At 43.5% G+C, this 19,129-nt stretch overlaps 1 protein-coding gene across 1 annotated transcript in view; it reads left to right on the top strand.

The window, feature by feature from the left end:
- The window catches only part of LOC147109534 (cysteine-rich motor neuron 1 protein), a 146,463-nt gene that overhangs the window by 101,118 nt on the left and 26,216 nt on the right, over positions 1-19,129 (top strand). The window contains exons 5-8 of the mRNA XM_086002319.1: positions 1,438-1,566; positions 9,199-9,352; positions 12,534-12,655; positions 18,077-18,295. Coding sequence (XP_085858445.1) covers positions 1,438-1,566; positions 9,199-9,352; positions 12,534-12,655; positions 18,077-18,295 — 624 coding nt within the window. The remainder of the gene's footprint in view (positions 1-1,437; positions 1,567-9,198; positions 9,353-12,533; positions 12,656-18,076; positions 18,296-19,129) is intronic.

Raw genomic sequence — 19,129 nt, forward strand, 5'->3', positions numbered from 1 at the left:
CAGCAGGTGTATATTCCATCTGACAAATGGGATTATAACTCTGCAATCAGTGCCATTTTGACAAATGTTGCAAACAATAGTGGTGGATCAAGCATAACAAATAATCGACCCAAGTCTCATATGGGTGCATTTCATCATCTGAGTGCCAGTTTCACAATGTGCAAATTCAGATACCTTAAAGGAGCACTCCTTCATAAATCGGCTTTCAGACACTGTAAATTAGCTAGAGCAATATTACATTACGGGCACTTAACAATTTCGTACCAAATACCTCTCTCTGCTACTTCAACCAAGGCTTTCATGCATTTAAAATAAACAATGAAAATGCCTCCATCGAAATAGCAGGGAGAGAGACATGAGAGTGTCACGTGCTTGTGTGGAAATTTTCAGGCTCGGCATTCAGGTGTATTTTCCTATAGCTGCTAATATGAGCAAGTACAAAAGGGGGAAAACTTTTTCACTCATACTAACGACCAGAGAATATATGCCCAATTGCTAAGGTAGCAATTTGGAAGCACATGTACAATATAATTAACCACATTACTCTTACTGTGATAGCTTCTACATTTGCAACAACACATACCGAAGAGTAACCACATAGTTCCCTACCACACATCATTAGGTACTCATTTGAAGCATAGCCATCCAGACAAGGAGAGGGAGGAATCACAACACTGACCTAGCATTATAGCTGGTGTTTCAGTTTATACATAAATTTTATCTGTGTGGAGAACTGACAAGTGCCCAATTAGTGAATTTGTTAACGGGGTGAAAGAGGGTGCCAGAGGTGCTGTAAAGGACAGAGTTTTGTACTTTGTTTTAATGGGGTAAGTAGAGATCTTCATTCAGGGTCCCACGCAAAGTGTAATAGATGAGGAATATTGTCCAGTATTTATTTAAATTAAATGCATTTTAGTGGAACCAAGGGGGAGTTCTCCTTTTAAATAATAATCGTGAAGTTGCACTGTAGCAACTCGCCAAACTACTTCAACAGCACATCCTACCTCTGTGACCTCTCGCTCCAAGAAGGACTAGAGCAGCAAGATCATAGGAACACCATCACCTCCAAGTCACACACCATAATGACTTGGACATATATCGCTGTTCTTCATGCTTGACGCTGGGTCAAAATCCTAGAATTCCCTACCCAACACCATTGAGGGAGCATCATCACCACAAGGATTGCAACGGTTCACTGAGAAGACCCACAGCACCTTCTCGGCATCTAGGGACGGGTAATAAAATGCAATGCAGGTTTGCCAGCGTCGCCCACATCCTGAGAACAAATAATTTTAAAAGCGCTTTGATCACGCATCTGGCAGATAACCTGGTGTATGTACAGTATTGAAGATGTGTATGTTATGATTTTGAGGAGCCATACGGACCAATAGTGAATATTCATTTAGAAAAGTTTTCTTTGTTTCACTTTTCCAACAGAGCCGAGCTACGGGACAGTTAGTCCAACACTATGCGAGAGGCTGATAAACTGTACCTTGACGGTGAAAGATTGCCCATATGGCTTTGTACAAGATCAGAAGGGATGTTTGATGTGCCAGTGCCTACCTAGTAAGTGTTCCAATCATTTTGGAATGCCAGAAAGGTTTGCGTTACCAAGTACTGAACCCTCTGACTCAGTAAATTCTAATATGATTATGTTATACCTGCTTACAATTATTAGCTCCATGGCAAAACAACAGCAAAATGCAGTGGAAATTTATTTGGGAACTGTTCGCCGGCTCCCCGCTCAGGTCTGCACACCCGCATCATAGGATGTATTTCCCATCATTTGCACCTTAGCAACTTTGTTCGACCCTGGTGTCCAGCATCACAGTGGGTAGGGGAGAGTGGATTTATAAGGGACAGCAAACCTGTACCTTGGAGGCCTGCCACAGCCAATACCCATCCCCCAGATAAAGGGTGGGCAGCCCAGCTAAAATTACAAATGACCGTGACCCCAGAAAATCGGCTGGAGTCCGGGGTATTCCTCATGGCGGGCAGAACTCCCACCCTGCTGAAGATGCACCGGGATTCCCCAAAAGTGGAAAAATCTTGATCCTAGTTGTTAAGTATGTGTATTGTATTGAACAATTAACACAAAGACTTAAACGTAAAACTCAAACAGGTCTTTACTGGTTGGAGGTAGGGACTGCACATAGGTCTTTACTTCATGCCCACAGGCGGGAACTGAGGGGAGATCAGTACCCACAGTACTATTTATACCCCTATGGCCAGGAGTGGTACTGCGTATCACTACGCCCTACAAGTAGTGCAGTCCTGTCCATAGGTTCAAAGTAGCACACATATTACATACACAACATTCCTCCCTTCCTAGCTTTACAGTCATCTCCCCATTTAACATAACGTAATAACATATATACATATATAACTTCAGGTTTACATAACAGAATAACATAGATACATAGATAACTTCATGTCAAAACAGATCACAGATTCAGTCTCTGCGGAAAACAGTTCACAGATTCAATCTCTGTGGTGTAGTCGGTTCACGTTGCTGAAGTGACTCATTCAATAGTCCTTCCATGGATTTAACAGTTTGAACTTCCGAACTGAATTGGCTCCGTTCGGAGGGACCACGTGTGTGATCTGGTAGAGGTAATAATGGTTCAGATGGGTCATCTTCTGTTTCGACTTTTCCTTTTCTGCTTCTTGGAGACTCTCTGGGCTCCACTGTCAGCTGCCAGCTGCATGCGCAGTTCCTCCTTCTCTTCCTCCTTTTTCCGTAGTAGAGCCACCTTCTCCCGATGTTCCGTAGACTTTCGGTGCTCCTCCATGATTTCTGTATGGTGGGAGTCGAAGTTACAAGTTGGGCAGGACAGGACATAGTAATATTCGGTGTCGTCCTGATCTAGGCCAGCGAGAGGGTCTTCTATTTCCTCCATACCCAGCTGGGCGTTAGCCAGCTTTTGTTCCAAGTCCAGACATCTTTCCTGAAGAGACTTCTTCATGCGTACCTCTTCATCCAGCTTTTTCTGGGCTTTCAGCAAGTCGTTTACTAATGACCTCATTTGAGATTTTACTACTTCAACTTCTTTTGGAGATTGATTGATCGGACTATTCAATCCCTCTACCGGAGCAGCTGTTTCAGCGGTCTGTTGTTCTACGTTGACGTGAGTCAGCGTACTTTTGGCATCCAAGGGCTGCTCTGTTGCAGTCATCTCAGTCTGTGTTGCCACCTCAGCTCTTCCAATAACCTTTGAGAGCTCCGAACCCCTTTCGTTTGAATATTGAAGTTCGTGTTCAAGTTTTTCCCATTTCAGTGTCCCGTCCTTCAGCATATGCAGGAGTTGGCTGACCGTTAACTCCTCTGACATCAGACGTTTTGTGTGCTCCTGCTCCATTTTCTCCATCAGCTGCTTCTGTTGTCTTTCCAGATTCTCCAACTCTATATCAAAGAACTCTTTCGTTGCATTCAACTCTTGCTCAAAACGGCGAAGCATTTGTTCTAATTGCTGTTGTAGTTTGAAATGGAGTTGAGTTCGAGCCCGGTGTCCCTCAGAAATGGGCACATCAGTAGACTTGCCAGACTCAGAATCCACAGTTAAACTATGTTGTTGTTGCTCAGTGGAATTCTGTGCTGAAACTTTGTCTTTTGCACCTGAGTTGGGCTTACCATCATCCGTTCCAGAGTCTGGGCCGACTATCTTCACCGAGTTCTCACTCGTTATTGTTTGTAGGAAATGCCAGTCCATATTCATTTTCCTAATCCACTCCCGTCCTAGTAGTGGAGAACCTCCTTCAGATATCACATATAAGTCCATTATTTGACTGTCTTCGCCCTTGTGGACCACTGCAACCTCTATTTTCCCGATGGGGTACACTCTTTGCCCCGTGTATGTTTTCAATATAATCCCCGTATCCTGTAGGGGAATATGTTGGAATAACTTTCCGTAATCTTTCTTATTTATGACCGTCAATGCCGATCCAGTGTCCAATTCCAGTTTTACTTGGACTCCTTCTATCTGAAGAGTGACCCAAATTGTCTGGAGGTCTGCACCCTTACCAGCGTTGAGTACTCTTAAGCTAGCCAGTTCATTACTGCTAGCGTCTGAATCGGACTCCTGTTCGGTCACCTTGTGTACCTTTGCGTATTTTCCTTGCGGTGACTTCTTGTTGCTGGTCTTCTTCCCTGACCTGCATACTCTAGCTATATGTCCAAGCCTACCACAAGTTCTACATTCTTGGTTTTTAAACCAACACTGGTTCTGATCATGCGTTGTCTTTCCACAACGATAACATTTGCCAGAACTCACACCCAATTTGTGTGCACTGAGCTCCGGTGACCGTAGCTGCATTACTGCCGTGCCTCTCGCTGCGGCTTCGTGTGCTGCTGCCATAGTGACCGCCTTCTCAAGCGTCAGCTCATTCTCCTCGAGCAGTCGCTTTTGTGTATCCTGTTTAAATAAACCACACACAAATTTGTCTCGTAGTGCATCTGTCAGTCCCGTTCCAAACTGGCAATATTTCGCTAATTTACGCAATTCCAGCAAATATTCAGCATTGCTTTCATGCTGTAGCTGCCTTCTGTCGTAAAATTTAAATCGTTCCGCTAGCATCAGCGGCGTGGGGTTTAGATGATCTTTCAGGACAGTAACAATCTCATCGAACGTCTTATCCGCCGGTTCATCTGGTGATAACAGGTGTTTCAATTGCCCGTATGTCTTCGCACCCATTAAATTTAATAATGTTAGAGCTTTATCTTGGTCACGAATTTTATTGGCCTTACAATAATTTTTTACTCTTTCAACATATATGGCCCAATCTTCGAGGTCACTATCAAAGGTGCTAATATTCCCGTGTTTAGGCATTGTAGATTTGCAATTTCTCAGATTTTCTTTTCTTTACTTGTTATCAAAGATGGCGGCTTCCCGCTCTTGCCGTCATCCTCCGCCCACAAAATGGCGGTTTTCCCGCGCTTGGCGGTCTTCAGCCGTCCCCCGACGCCGTCTCCCTTCAGCCCCCGAGTGCGGCCCTTATCTTCGCCGCGATCGATAGCCCGCGCTGTGCACCGCGGCTCTCGCACCTTGAGCTTCTGCAGCCGCCGCGCCTTTCAGTCCGAGTGCGGCCCTTATCTTTGGTCCCGATCGCTGGCCCGCGCTGCGCCTCGCACTTGAAGCGGCTCCCTGCCTCTGGCTCACCCGCTCGCGCGGCTCTTGCTCGCTCCCTCCCGGGCTCTGGCTTACCCACGAGGTTATGGAGGCTTCAGGGTCCTAATGCCTGTCGCTTCCAGTCGCTGGAAGCTGTCAGGATTTCTGCTGCCCTTCAGTTTTGAGTGGGGTGTTGAGGATTGAAACCTCTCTTCAACGTCCTGTCTTTGGACGAAGCCGCCGTGGAATAACTGCCGCAGGGTTCGAACCGACTCGTCGCCAGTGTTAAGTATGTGTATTGTATTGAACAATTAACACAAAGACTTAAACGTATAACTCAAACAGGTCTTTACTGGTTGGAGGTAGGGACTGCACATAGGTCTTTACTTCATGCCCACAGGCGGGAACTGAGGGGAGATCAGTACCCACAGTACTATTTATACCCCTATGGCCAGGAGTGGTACTGCGTATCACTACGCCCTACAAGTAGTGCAGTCCTGTCCATAGGTTCAAAGTAGCACACATATTACATACACAACACTAGTCTGTTTCTGTTTTGATAACAAGTGAAACTAAGCTAACAAAGGACATTATGGCCTAGAAATTCAGTTGTTTGCGCCAGCCGCTAGCGCCTTAGGAGGAGGAGATGTGGGGCGCTAGGCGGCTAGCGGCCGGGCGCAGCGCGATCTGCGCCTCTCCCCAACTTCAGTAAAGATTTAGCGACGGCGCAAAGCCTTTGCGCGCGCTCAGCTGCGCGCGCAGATCCTGACGTCATTTCATCGTGCAACGCCCTTTGTGCGCCCCAAACCGGAAATTCAGTGGCGCCGGCCTATTGTGCGACTGGTAGAGGGGAACGGTTCCCAGTCACTGCGGGGCGAGGGGGGGCGCAAATTAAAGGGCACTCCTCCTGCAGTAGAAATGGCAGCCATTTTGCAACACTCCTTCTTTGTGAGAGACGGATCTTTGCAGAGAGACAAAGGTAGAGAGCTTTCTGGTTTGGCTCAACACTCGCACAGGTACTTGTGGCTTCAGGCCACAGCTTTCCACTTGTCTTTAACTTCAGAGCCATAGCATTGATTGGAAACATATAATGGGGGCTGCAATGGGTGCAAACGTTGGCCTTCTCCATAGTCCTGGGCGTTGTACAGATCAAGCAGCCGTGGTCAGGCCTTGCTTCAGGGCTGCAGTGTGCAGGGCGTGGCAGGCAAACAAATCCACCCTCCCCCTTTAAGAGCTCACCGGCGCCAGAGTGTCTGCCGTCAATCAGCAACTCGCCGAACCTGCGCTGCGCCCGCCCTTGGGGGTATCGCCCCGGGCCGCCGGCTTAGCGCCTAATGATAGTCGTGCATTGCCTGTTTTAGCGCAGCAGCAACCTCTTGGGGCGATGCCACTGAATATCGGCGAAGGTGGCGCGAAGTTGCGCCGGGCGCAAACTTTAGCGGCCGCCCGGCTGTAGCACCCCAAACGTGGCTATACTGAATTTCTAGGCCTATGTTTCTACTGAAGCAGAAAAACACACCTGCTTCATTTGCGGTAACTTTGGTGGGGATTCGGCAGAAACACGGTTTACCAAACTTCCGCAGAAGTTACGCCGGCAGAGTGGGTGAAGCCCTGAGGAAATTCCAAGTGATCACCCTTTGTTGGCATTGCATAATTATTCGAGCCTTTGAATAGAAATTCCCTGTCTAGAATGCTGTAGTTTTAAAAGTTTCATAAATGTTTTAACACTTTGCAGAATTCAACAGAATTGAAATGTTAAGTGAAAGTTGCATATCTTCCACCCATTCTGCCAGTAGTGCAGCAGTGGCACAGATGGCAAATCGTTCCAGGAAACTAACAACTCATAATCTAGGGTTGATGCAAATCCGTCAAGCAGCTGGGAATCTTAGCCATTAGCATGGTCTTTGTTACCTCTTTCCAGGAAATATTAAACATTGTGGGCACCTTTTTCTGTGTCTGCCTCCATTCGTCTGCCACATTTTTATAACTTTGTCCTTTCTTGTTCATCATTTGTTTTCCCCAAACATGGCCCCTTACATCAGAGGGGGGGCGTAGCCATGGGGGAGGGAAAAGAAAAAAGAAAGATTTGCATTTATATAGCGCCATTCGTGACCTCAGGACATTCCAAAGTGCTTTTTGAAGTGTAGTCACTGTTGTAATGTAGGAAACACAGTAGCCAATTTGTGCACAGCAAACTCCTACAAACAGCAATGTAATAACGACCAGATAATCTATTTTTGTGATGTTGATTGAGGGATAAATATTGGCCAGGACACCGGGGATAACTCCCCTGTTCGTCTTCGACATAGTGCCATGGGATCTTTTACGTCCACCTCAGAGCAGACAGGGCCTCGGTTTAACCTCTAATCCGAAAGACGGCACCTCCGATGGTGCTGCACTCCCTCAGTACTGCACTGGAATGTCGGCCTAGATTTTTGTGTTCGAGTCTCTGGAGTGGGGTTTGAACCCACAACCTTGTGACTCGGAGGCGAGAGTGCTACCCACTGAGCCACGGCTGACACCAAGTTCTGAGGCAGAGAATTTACCTGGGCCCGGTCTGGGTTACCTCAGCTGGTCAGTACTCTAGGTTGAACTCGACATACCAGCCTGCTCAGTAGAATAAGCGGGGACCATCTGGATGTCCCAGCCTGAGTCCTAGCCTTGACCCTCGAAGGAAAAATATATCAATAAAGAGAGAGATCTGGGGCTCATAAGAAATGAATGACTGCCCAATACTGTATTCCCCCCCACCATCTCTCAAGTTCTGGCAGATCCGCCCACAGTGGTGTGGGTGCACTACAGTAAAGCTGTGTGTTCACTGAGTAGCAAACAGACCAACTCCTGTTCCATTTTAGCACTGTATCTCTTTCCCAAGAATAATTAAATGAGGGAACCTCCCCCTGATCCCAGATATGGTCACGTGCACATTACCACCAAACCCCATTGTATCTTACACCAATATCCACGCATATACACTTTCAGCAGCTCTTGTTGGATGGTAGTTGGGAGTGGTCCCTAGCCAGGGACACTGAGGCTGATTGGGGAAGTGGGGAACATCAGGGATAATTCCAGGATTTGGAGCAGAGGCGAGAGGGAACATAACCCAAACCAAAGCCCAGTTGCATAACACAAATTTACATTCTAGGTGTCCAAGAACAGGAACAATCTTGTCATCAGTCAAGCATACTTAAACATAAATAAACAAGGACTATAACCTTCCATTGCAAAAGTATGCAATACTGTTTAAATGTTTGTGTATTTTTAAAATTCAGTCATAACATTGAGAGTTATTACATCGTCTGCACATATTAAACATTATTGGTGTTGCATACTTTGGTGTGTACAATTCACGACATGTCTCCCAGTCACATCTGTAATTTCCAGAGTTCTGGACAGAACAACTGTTACTAATTTCTGAGTTCATAGTAGCAAAATGATCTGCACACGCAATGCCTGCATTCCAGCAGCCTGGAATCAACAGCTGGAACTGGAAGAGATACAGTGCTAAAATGGAACAGGAGTTGGTCTGTTTGCTACTCATTCAGTGAACACACAGCTTTACTGTAGTGCTCATGATGCCTCATAATGCACTCATCTCTCAGAGGCAGTGTGCTCATCATAAACAAAATATTTTCAACCTTATTAGTTATGTTCGCTTCTATCAAAGGGGTTTGAAAAATAAATCACTGTTTCTACAAATTAGCTGTGATTGCAAATAAAGAATTGGAGTTGCAGTGGCACACTTTTGTTGGAACTCAACTACTGTCCAATGCAGAGTGATAAGATGTGGATTTGCTGTTGTGGTTTGCAGTGGACTGACCCTAGCCATTAGCTGGAGCCATTGACCAGGGGTCAGGTATTTGCAATTCACTCAGGCTGCTTTCACACACATCTTAAAGGCCAACTCCAGCAAGAGGCAGGGAGCAGCTTGGCCATTTGCCTTTTCGTGTGAAGAATGGAATGGGAGTATCTAACGAGAAGTGAGGAAGTAAACCACGACATTTTGGTCGACAGGGATTTATTGTTTTGTAACCTGATTAGTACATCTTGTACTTTGTTGTGACTGATGGTGAATAACTTCTTTCTGTTCCAGAGGAACCCTGTCCAGATTTGGCATCGTATTGCTCCTTAGACTGTCCCCATGGCTTCCTGATGGATTTGGATGACTGCAGCATCTGTGAGTGTCGGCCACAGCCGCACAAATGCCGAAAACTTTCCTGCAACAAGAATTGTCCCTATGGTTATATGTAAGTACAGCAGATCAACACCGAAAAGTTGAACGAGTTGCATAGCTTTTCTCATTCTTCAGTTAATGGCCAAGTTACAGTACAGGTGCAGTCTAAACCTTTTAATCGAATAACCAAGGTTCATCACATTCTGACACTTTTAAGCAGATAGTTTATTTATTCAGCGAGATGTATCACATTATTCAAAACAACCACAATTGAAGTTACTGCAATTTATGCACAATTAACTAATTTAAATTGGGTAAATAAAATAAAATGAAAGACAATTTTTTTTCCTTTTTCTTTTCATTCTCACCAGAGGATCATTGATAACAGATCCAAATTATTTGGAAGTATTTCTTCAAATGTTCCACACATACACATCATTCACCTCTGTGTAATAGGATTGCCAACCCTCCAGGATTGTCCTGGGGTCTCCAGGAAATAAAGATTATCTCCAGGGCACTGCTGCGATCAATCCTGGAGAAAAATCATCGGGATATTAAAAAAATTGTTTGTTTTTCATTTTCTTTGCACACTTTCGCATAATAGTTATAAAAAATATTGGAGATGGGGGAAAAAGAGTTGTTTGATTGGATAATTCTCAATTTCAATCAAGAGTTTTCGCTTCTCAATTGGCGTTGGGAAGGTGCGCCGTGAGGATGGACGTGTTGGTAGACCAATGGTGGGGGCGGGACTGTGGGGCATGGGTGGTCATGTGATGAAACCTTCAGGAATATGTTCAAACAGACTTGGCAACCCTACCATGTAGAGATTGTCAATGGGTTTATGTGAAATTCATCTCTAGATGTTAAAGAGCAAAAAATGAATATGCAACATAAATCTTTTTTTGTTTTCATTTCTGCCACTTCGGTGCTGCAGGTACCAGTTTGAGATTGGCACCTGCAGAGAGAACAGCAGAATTAGCATTGTTGAGTTATAAAACTACCCCTGCATTGCTCTCTAGTCAGGCACGTTAACCTTATGCACGTGGATGCTTACAAACATAGAGAAAGCTTCACTCACCAGTATCCAAATGACAAGAGAGTTGGGCTTTGCTGATACCAAAAAGTGGACCTTCAATAATAAATAAAAACAGAAAATGCTAGAAATACTCAGCAGGTCAGGTAGCATCTGTGGAGAGAGAAACAGAGTTAACGTTTCAGGTTGATGACCTTTCGTTAGAACTGGAAAAAGAGACACAATAGATTTTAAGCAAGTGCAGGGGCAGGGAAGTGGGGGAGGGGAGGAAAGAACAAAAGGGAAGGTCTGTGATAGGGTGGAAGGCAGGAGGGATTAAATGACAAAGGGATGATTGTACAAAGCAAAAGGAGATGATAATGGGAGAAGTAAAGAAACAAAAGATGGGTCGAAAAGAGATGTAAATGGGAATGGCAGTATTATCAACAGCTGCCATCTGAAGAAATAGGGGCAGAGGTTATGGTCTGAAATTGTTGAACTCGATGTTGAGTCCAGAAGGCTGTAAAGTGCCTAATCGAAAGATGAGGTGGTGTTCCTCGAGCTTGCGTTGAGCTTCATTGGAACAGTGTAAGAGGCCGAGGTCAGAGTGGGAGTGGAGCGGAGAATTAAACTGACAGGCGACCGGAAGCTCAGGGTCACGCTGGCGTATTGAACGGAGGTGTTCCATAAAGCAGCCACCCAATCTGCATTTGGTCTCCCCCAATATAAAGGAGACCACACCGTGAGCAGCGATATATACTAAATTGCAGGAAGTACAAGTAAATTGCTGTTTCACCTGGACTGTGGGAAGGGAGGAGGTGAAAGGGCAGGTGTTGCATCTCCTGCGCTTGCACGGGAAGATGCCGTGAGAAGAGGAAGGGGTATTGGGGGTGATTGAGGAGTGAACTAGGGTTTGCGGAGGGAGTGGTCCCTTCGGAATGCTGAAAAGGGAGGGGAAGATGTGTTTAGTGGTGCGATCACGCTGGAGGGGGCGGAAATGGCGCAGGATGAACCGTTGAATGTAAAGGCTGATGGGGTGAAAGGTGAGGACAAGGGGAATCCTATCATTGTTCTGGTAGGGAGGGGAAGGGATGAGAGCAGAAGTGCGGGAAATGGAATGGACACTGTCAAGGGCCATTTCAACCACGATAGAGGGGAATCCTCGTTTGAGGAAAAAGTAAGACATATCGGAAGCAGCAGTATGGAAGGTGGCATCGTCGGAACAGATGCGATGGAGACGGAGAAACTGGGAGAATGGAATAGAGTCCTGACGAGAAGCGGGGTGAGAAGCAGCGTAGTCCAGGTAACTGAGGGAGTCAGTGGGCTTATAGTGGATGTTTGTTGATAGCCTAACCCAGAAATGGAGACAGAGAAGTTGAGGAAGGGAAGGGAAGAGTCGGAGATGGGCCTTGTGAAGGTGAGGGAAGGCTGGAAATTGGAAGCAAAGTGAATGTAATTTTCTAGTTCAGGGTGAGAGCAGGAAATGGCACTGATACAATCATCAATGTACTGGAAAAAGAGGTGAGGGAGGGGACCTAAGTAGGACTGGAACTTATCTTCAAGTTTGCTTTACACTAGTTTCAGTTGTACTGCAGCTAGTTTGAAGCTGAAGCAGTGTGAGACCACCTCCTCAAAGTGCTATTACACTGCTTGATAAAATGTAGCACAACTTCAATTCTTCGACTTCATTGACCAAGTATATTGATATGCAAAGATTGCATTGCACTGCCACAAAAGCTGCGGTGTGAGTGTTAGCTTGCCTGTTGGTAATACCTTGTCTATAGGTCCCAAAATTAGTTTGAGGCCCACTCCGGGACTTATTCACATAGTCTAGGCTGACACTCAAGTGTAATACTGAGGAAGTGCAACATTGTCACAGGTGCTGTCCTTCAGAAGAACCATTAAGCCAAGGTTCTCCTTGCCAATTTAGGTGGACATTAAAGATCTCATGGCACTATTCGAAGAAATGCTGTGTTTTCCTAGTTAACATTCCTCCTTGAACCAATATGATGGAAATCATTTCCCTGCTATTTGTAGGACCTTGCTGATTGCAAAATAATTTGTCAACATAACAGCAGTTGTTCCACTTCAAAAGTAATTATTGAACATAAGTGTTATGAGGTATTTTGAGAGATATGATGAGGCTGCCTTTCTTTCAGTATAGCTGGATCATGAAAATTTCCAAAATGAGGTCAGTCTCACTTGGCATTTGCTAATTTAATTTTTTTAACATTATTCTTAGGAGAAACAAGCATGGTTGTGAGATGTGCCGCTGCGTAAAGTGCCCACCGTTTACCTGTGACAAATATTGCCCAGAAGGATATGAACAAAATAAGAAAGGGTGCTCCATGTGCCAGTGCAAAGGTACCAGAACATTAACTCATTTCAGGATGTATTTTGCCAAAATTTGGAAACGGATTATTAGGTCAGGGATGTCAATGATGCATCAAATTTTGGCATTTTTATTTGCATTGGGATAAGGGATATTAAAAAAAAGCCATTTAACACCTATATTATATCTACAGTTATGGTTGTGACCCCTGTTTAATGCATATCATAAGCTCAAGAATAGCAAAGGTAGAAAATCTTTTTTCTTTCCAATTTGCATTCGATTAATTTAACAAAAGGAAAAAAAAAGTGTAGGAGAAAGTATTTTCAGTATGAAATACTCAGCCACCTCCCACCCCTCTTAGTAATTTTTTTTAAAGTTACTTCAGTCTCCTCCTGCCCATCCCATCTTGTAGGTAAATGCACTAGGTAGTGTGAACTTGAGGCATGCATACCACAGAGGTGCCAACTTATTGTCTTTATGGAAAGAGTCTGAAATTTTTCAGTCAAATCCAACTGTCTGAATTTTCTCACCCTTTCTCTGGAGAAACTTGGAGAGAATTCGGACAGCCAGGCTTTACTGTGAAACTTGGAGTATCTGTATTAATGATATGTCAAGTTGGTATCTTTAGTACCAGAGAGGAGCTACGGGTGGCACTGACGGGGGCTACAGTCATCATGGTCCACTGAGAGTCCATGGGAATAATGTAAGCAGTAGTGTGATGTCAAACCTGGGTAGGATTCCTCTGGAACAGAAAGGCTGACTCAATCGCTGGTTTGAGCTGAGTTATCTGCCCTTAGCTGGGTCAATAAGAAGGGTTCCACAATTAACACCAACACCCCAGGGCTCCTCTTTCTGTAAAGAACCACACAGTTGAACACAGCTACTGGACTATCTACGAGTGGCTCATTTAGAAATAGTGCTGGTCAGCATCCTTTCCTTTCCTGGCTTCCAGTCAGGAAAAAGGCAAGCCAGGAAATTTCAGTCCCAGCTGCCAACAGTGTGGTGGAGAAGAAATAAAATAAAATATCAAGTGTCTCCTAACTGGATAATTAACTTTTAAATGTCCTTCTTGCATTTCCATCTCCTTTTGCACGCTCTTTATTTTAATACTGTGTAAAATAACTAGTTACCATATATCCCTGTTACAGTGCGTAGCAGAGTGGAGAGCTAGATCCCAGTGGACGAGCCAGTTACACTGGTTATACATAACAGGCCCATAGGCATCCGCACAACACATTTAAATGAAGACCAAGTTCAACACAGCATTTCAAATCCATTTTTTTTTTTTTTTTTAAGTATCACAAATCTTTGGAAAGTTGATTGTTAGATACAAGGTCCTTCAATAAAATGACCAATTTATGTTATGTTTGCTTTTTTGAAAGTGGTAAGGGACCCAAAAATACTTTTAACAAATATAGTTTCATGAAACCAACCCCCAAGAGTACCCTTAAATGGAGATATTGTAGGATTTTGGACAATTATCTAGTGCAAATTAGTTTCTGATTGTCCTAGCATAGACCTAGGCTTATAACTAAAAAAATCTTTTGGACCAGATTTTACTATAGAGAGAATGGTGAGGCTAATGGCGCTTACTGTTATTTATGCGTAAATCGGGCAACAACCTGCAGCGAGCGCAGATGTGCAATTAAATGTGAAAATCCAAAAGTTGCTGTCTGAGATGTGCCACTCCTGTGTAAGCTACATGAAAACACCATCTCGCAGTCTGGCTCCCGATCCAAATGTATTGAACGGCCTGAAGTTCCTGTACGGGCATCGTAGATATGACTAAACTCACCACAAAACATTAGCGCTTGTCCATTTCAATCTTATGGCGTGATAAGTCTTAATTACTGCTAAATAACCTCTCTGGCACTGAAAATTGACTTTTTTTAAGTGTGGAGACTCATTCCTTCAGATTTTAATTGTTGTTGGAGATTTATTTCTTTTTTTCTCTTAGTCAAATCTTTCTTTCTCTTTGTTTTGCTTTCTGTACCTGATTTGACATTGGATTCACTAGTCTAATTTACACTTTCTGGTTCAGACTCTGCGCTGTTCATTAACAAAAGTTCAATCTGATTGGTTAAGGAGACACACATAGTTGCTTGCCCTGTTCAGACCGGTCCCAGATGCCCTGGATCTCTAACTTACAGAAACATCCAATGCAAAAGGTCATAGAAATTAAATGGGCATGGGCAAGGGCAAGTCTAACAAACGGTGGGCGCCATTTGTTGCCCGCTGCAGTGAATTCTGGCCCAATGTTTCATTTGGGAGTTATCAGCCAGGCTCTGATATTTGAGCAACATGCTCCGAAAGTTATGCTGCAAAGCAGCTATGACTGGAAAGCCAGCTGACCGTACCACCCCCTTATTAACCCAGCAAGAGAAGATGTGATTGTCTTTTCCTGGACTCAATTTTAACTTGAATCTGCAGGAGTCAAACAGAACAATGGGTCTGCCCAGTCCAGTCCAGCACCTTGCCCTAATAATGATGCATTTTGCATATTTTAATTATAATATGTAGTACATATTAACAGACGTACACAAGTATCTTCACTTGGAGAACCTTTCAAATGTTCATAAAGCACTCAAAATACTTGGTCAATAACTTTTCTACAATAGAGTCTATGCTCAGAGTCCAGCTAAGTGTATATTATGGGGATCTGACCTATCAGTACTTTTTCCCCCCTCAGGCAAGCCCTCTAGACAATGCGACTGATTGTCCTCAGCAGTAACATTGCAGAACTGGTCATTGTGACCTTGCGCAGGCATCATGCCACTTTATTTTAGGCAGCTTGCCAGTCATACCACAGGCACGTGCCAAGGTTCAGGCATCACGTCGATGCTACAGGCTATGCCAGGCATCCTGCCAAATTTGAACAGGCATCCCACCACCATTAAAGCAAGCTTGCTGCCAACATTTTTTCTGACTTTTGTACCTCACACTGGTGAGTATCTAACTTTGGCTCATGAGAATAGGAAAGGATAACCATTACACAATCTATTGCGTAGGACCTGAGAGGGAACTATGGCTGTGTTTTGCCAATTGATGGTTTCTTCCATGTCACACTAAGTAGGAACTAAAGCAAGTAGTGGTTGTAGACAAACCCTTCCCCCACAACAAAAGGTGGTAATGCCTCTTCAAGGGACCTAATACAGCTCTTGGGTATCTAATGATGCTCAGGGCCCATCTTGGTGTACTGAGGTCAAAACATAGTGTTCTATTCAATTTCTGGTTCTGGGTGAGTGAAAGTGTTGTGAGTTTTCCTCTCCCTGCCAGGAGTGCCCCAAGAAACGTGTGCCACTTCCCTTTGCTCAAGTTCAGGAGTCCCAGTGTGGGTTATCATGGACACAATTTCCACACTGTAGCATTCTTCTTTCTCTCACTTGCTTTTTAAAAATTTCCTTATCTCAGTCCCATTCTCCTTTCTCTGTCTTGTTTTCCTTTGTCTGTTTCTCTTTCCCTCTCTTTCCATTTTTTCATTCTCCCATCTTCATCTACCTTTATTTTTTTTCCTCCCTGATTTCTGGTCATTACTATATTGTGTTGTGATAAGCGAATGCAAGTAATCGTTCCCAGGTTAGTTGGTGTGTATTACATGTTGCATAACATAGACAAAAATCAACTATAATTGCAGCCAAAAGCTGGCTTGGCTTTTCTCATAGTGTGCAATAGTTTATGTTGCAAAATAGATCTGAAACATAGGTACATATAGACATATTGAACAGTCTAATCTTATTTCAAATTATGCAGCTTCAAATGATCTGTTATAAACACCCCCTGTATTCTTTCATTCAATCTTTTTTATAGCAAAAGCAAATTTGTATTAGCAGGAGTAGACTGTATATAGAATCTTTATTTTAACAAACAACCTCCTCATTGCATACAAAAAATGATGCTTATGATTACTTGTATATTTAAATTTACCCATGCGTAATTCATAAAAAATATTTAGTTCTCCCAGTTATCATGAAAGATATCTGTAATTAGTCGGACTTTTTAAATGCACACTGCAGTCTGTTATTGAGTTATTCAAATGCACAGTAACAATGTACAAGAGCAAAACAAAAAAAATCATAACTCAAATAAATGTTGATCAAACTGAATTTCTTTCTGTCTCTGTGTCTATGTGTTTGTCTTTGTTCTTCTGTGTCTCATCTACCTATGTACTGCTGTTTTTTTTTTTAAGAGCAAGGTGGACTATAATAACATGTCCACCTTAATGTAAATCAGTGGGATGTGTGCATATTATATATATATCAAGATGTAAGTGATAGGAGTCATTTACCTATTTGGAACTATGAATTGCAATAAAGCCAAAACATTATTTTGCTAATGGTACAAAATATAAGAAAATACTGCAACCTGTTTCCCACTAATGACAGTTACATATTTCACTATATTATTAGAAGTCTCAGTGAGCCAGCTAACAATTCTTCTGTATAACACAATAATGTTATCTTGCTTTTTGTTTGCAACTTTGCAGTGTTTTATGCCCATCATTTGAGAGTTTGATTTAATATATTTTTTAATTAGCCATTTATTATAATTTTCCCTCCTTTAATCCCCCCCCCCCCCCCCCAACAACCCTCAGCGCACTCTACTGATGAAAGAGTGGACAAACCGCTTGTTCCCTGACCTGTGATCACCCACTTAGTAATATGCAAGAGTGACAGGGTGATGCACCCTCTTATTTGCCTTCTCGCCCAGTACAAATGTGTCCATCCTTCCTTTAATGCATTTCTTTGTAACCCAGGCAGAGATCAGGAAATCAATCATCACTGCAGAAAATCACAGATGTAAATCCACATCCCAGCACTCCTTTAACATAGTGCATCAGTACAATGGCAACACCTAGAGAGTACACAAAAAATTATATTCAATCAAAAGTAGATTATCATGGGATTGGATGTTGTTGTAGGTGAGCACACTGACCTTTCTCTGGGTCCTAGCTTTGTTTCTAACCTAGGCTGATCAGACAAAAGTCATCTCTATTTGTTGGTGGGAAAGGTCCTGTGTGATGAGTTTTGCCAGTTTGAATCCAGTTCCTAGTGAACATAGCTCAAAACTAATTGGCAATCTCACTTAGAAAGACTTGAGACTGACTGGTGCGGGTTATGGAAAATGTTGCACTGGAGGATGGTTTTCTGAAATTGGGGCTGAGATGAATTGATAGAGTAGAGGAGTTATATTCTGCACCTAATCATTGCTATAATTGACCTGGGTGTACTTGGTATTGGTACCAGGTGATGAAATCAAGCGCTCCAATTCCTAGTACTAATATCTTGACAAGTATTAAAAAGTCAATTTAGAAAATGGTGCAGGTTAATGCTTGAGCATCTAAAATAAAGAACTATTAAAGGCTAACGTGATTTAAGTTCAACTGACCCTTGATTGAGTTTTGTGTTGAGTGTGCCAAAATGTTATTACATTGTCGCGCTTGGTTACTTTTGCAGAGACTGATGTGCGTCTTAGCACTACTGCTCCTCCGACTCAAACCAGTTTCTGCCTGACTGCTAATGGTCGTCGCTACGAGGAAGGAGAAGGCTGGCATGATGGATGCAGGGACTGTTATTGTTATGGTGGAAGGGAAATGTGTGTGCTAATTACATGCCCTGTTCCAAACTGTCTCAGCCCATTGGTCAGACCTGGGCAGTGCTGCCCTACCTGTCAAGGTGAGCTCCAGCGTAATCAGACTAGGTTTAAACAGTAATTATTTCCTGTAGTGAATATGCTAGTGAGTACAGTATGGCCTTTCTTGGCTTTAAAATTAAGATCACACTGTGTTTTAAAAACAAAAGTAATTATAGGGGAAATTTTACGAGTTTGAATCAGTTCCAGAGGTCAGATTAATTTTAGTCAGTGGAAAATCAAGAACAAACCACTGTGCCCAATTCTATGATCCGTGCATCCACTGAGCAACATAAAATATTATAATTAATAGGAACCATTAACAATAATAACACTGCCCTTTTACAGCACAGACTGATGGGATGGAAGATTCCTCTCTCTGCTGACTATCATGAACCTTGTTATAGAAACATAGAAGATAGGAGCAGGAGTAGGCCATTCGGTCCCTCGAGCCTGCTCTGCCATTCAATGAGACCATGGCTGATCATCCAAATTCAGTACCCGGTCCCTGCTTTCTCCCCATACCCCTTGATCCCATTAGCCTTAAGAAATATATCCAACTCCTTCTTGAATATATTTAATGTATTGGCCTCTACTGCCTTCTGTGGTAGAGAATTCCACAGGTTCACCACTCTCTGGGTGAAGAAATTCCTCCTCATTTCTGTCCTAAATGGCTTACCCCTTATCCTTAGACTGTGACCCCTGGTTCTGGACTCCCCAACCATCGGGAACATCCTTCCTGCATCTAGTCTGTCCAGTACTGTCAGAATTTTATAAGTTTCAATGAGATCCCCTCTCATTCTTCTGAACTCCAGTGAGTACAAGCCCAATCGACCCAATCTCTCCTCATACGTCATTCCTGCCATCCCAGGTATCAG

The sequence above is a fragment of the Somniosus microcephalus genome, chromosome 12, assembly GCF_052327205.1.
Source record: "Somniosus microcephalus isolate GS21.2 chromosome 12, FLI_Smic_1.0, whole genome shotgun sequence".
In the NCBI taxonomy this organism is placed as follows: Eukaryota; Metazoa; Chordata; class Chondrichthyes; order Squaliformes; family Somniosidae; genus Somniosus; species Somniosus microcephalus.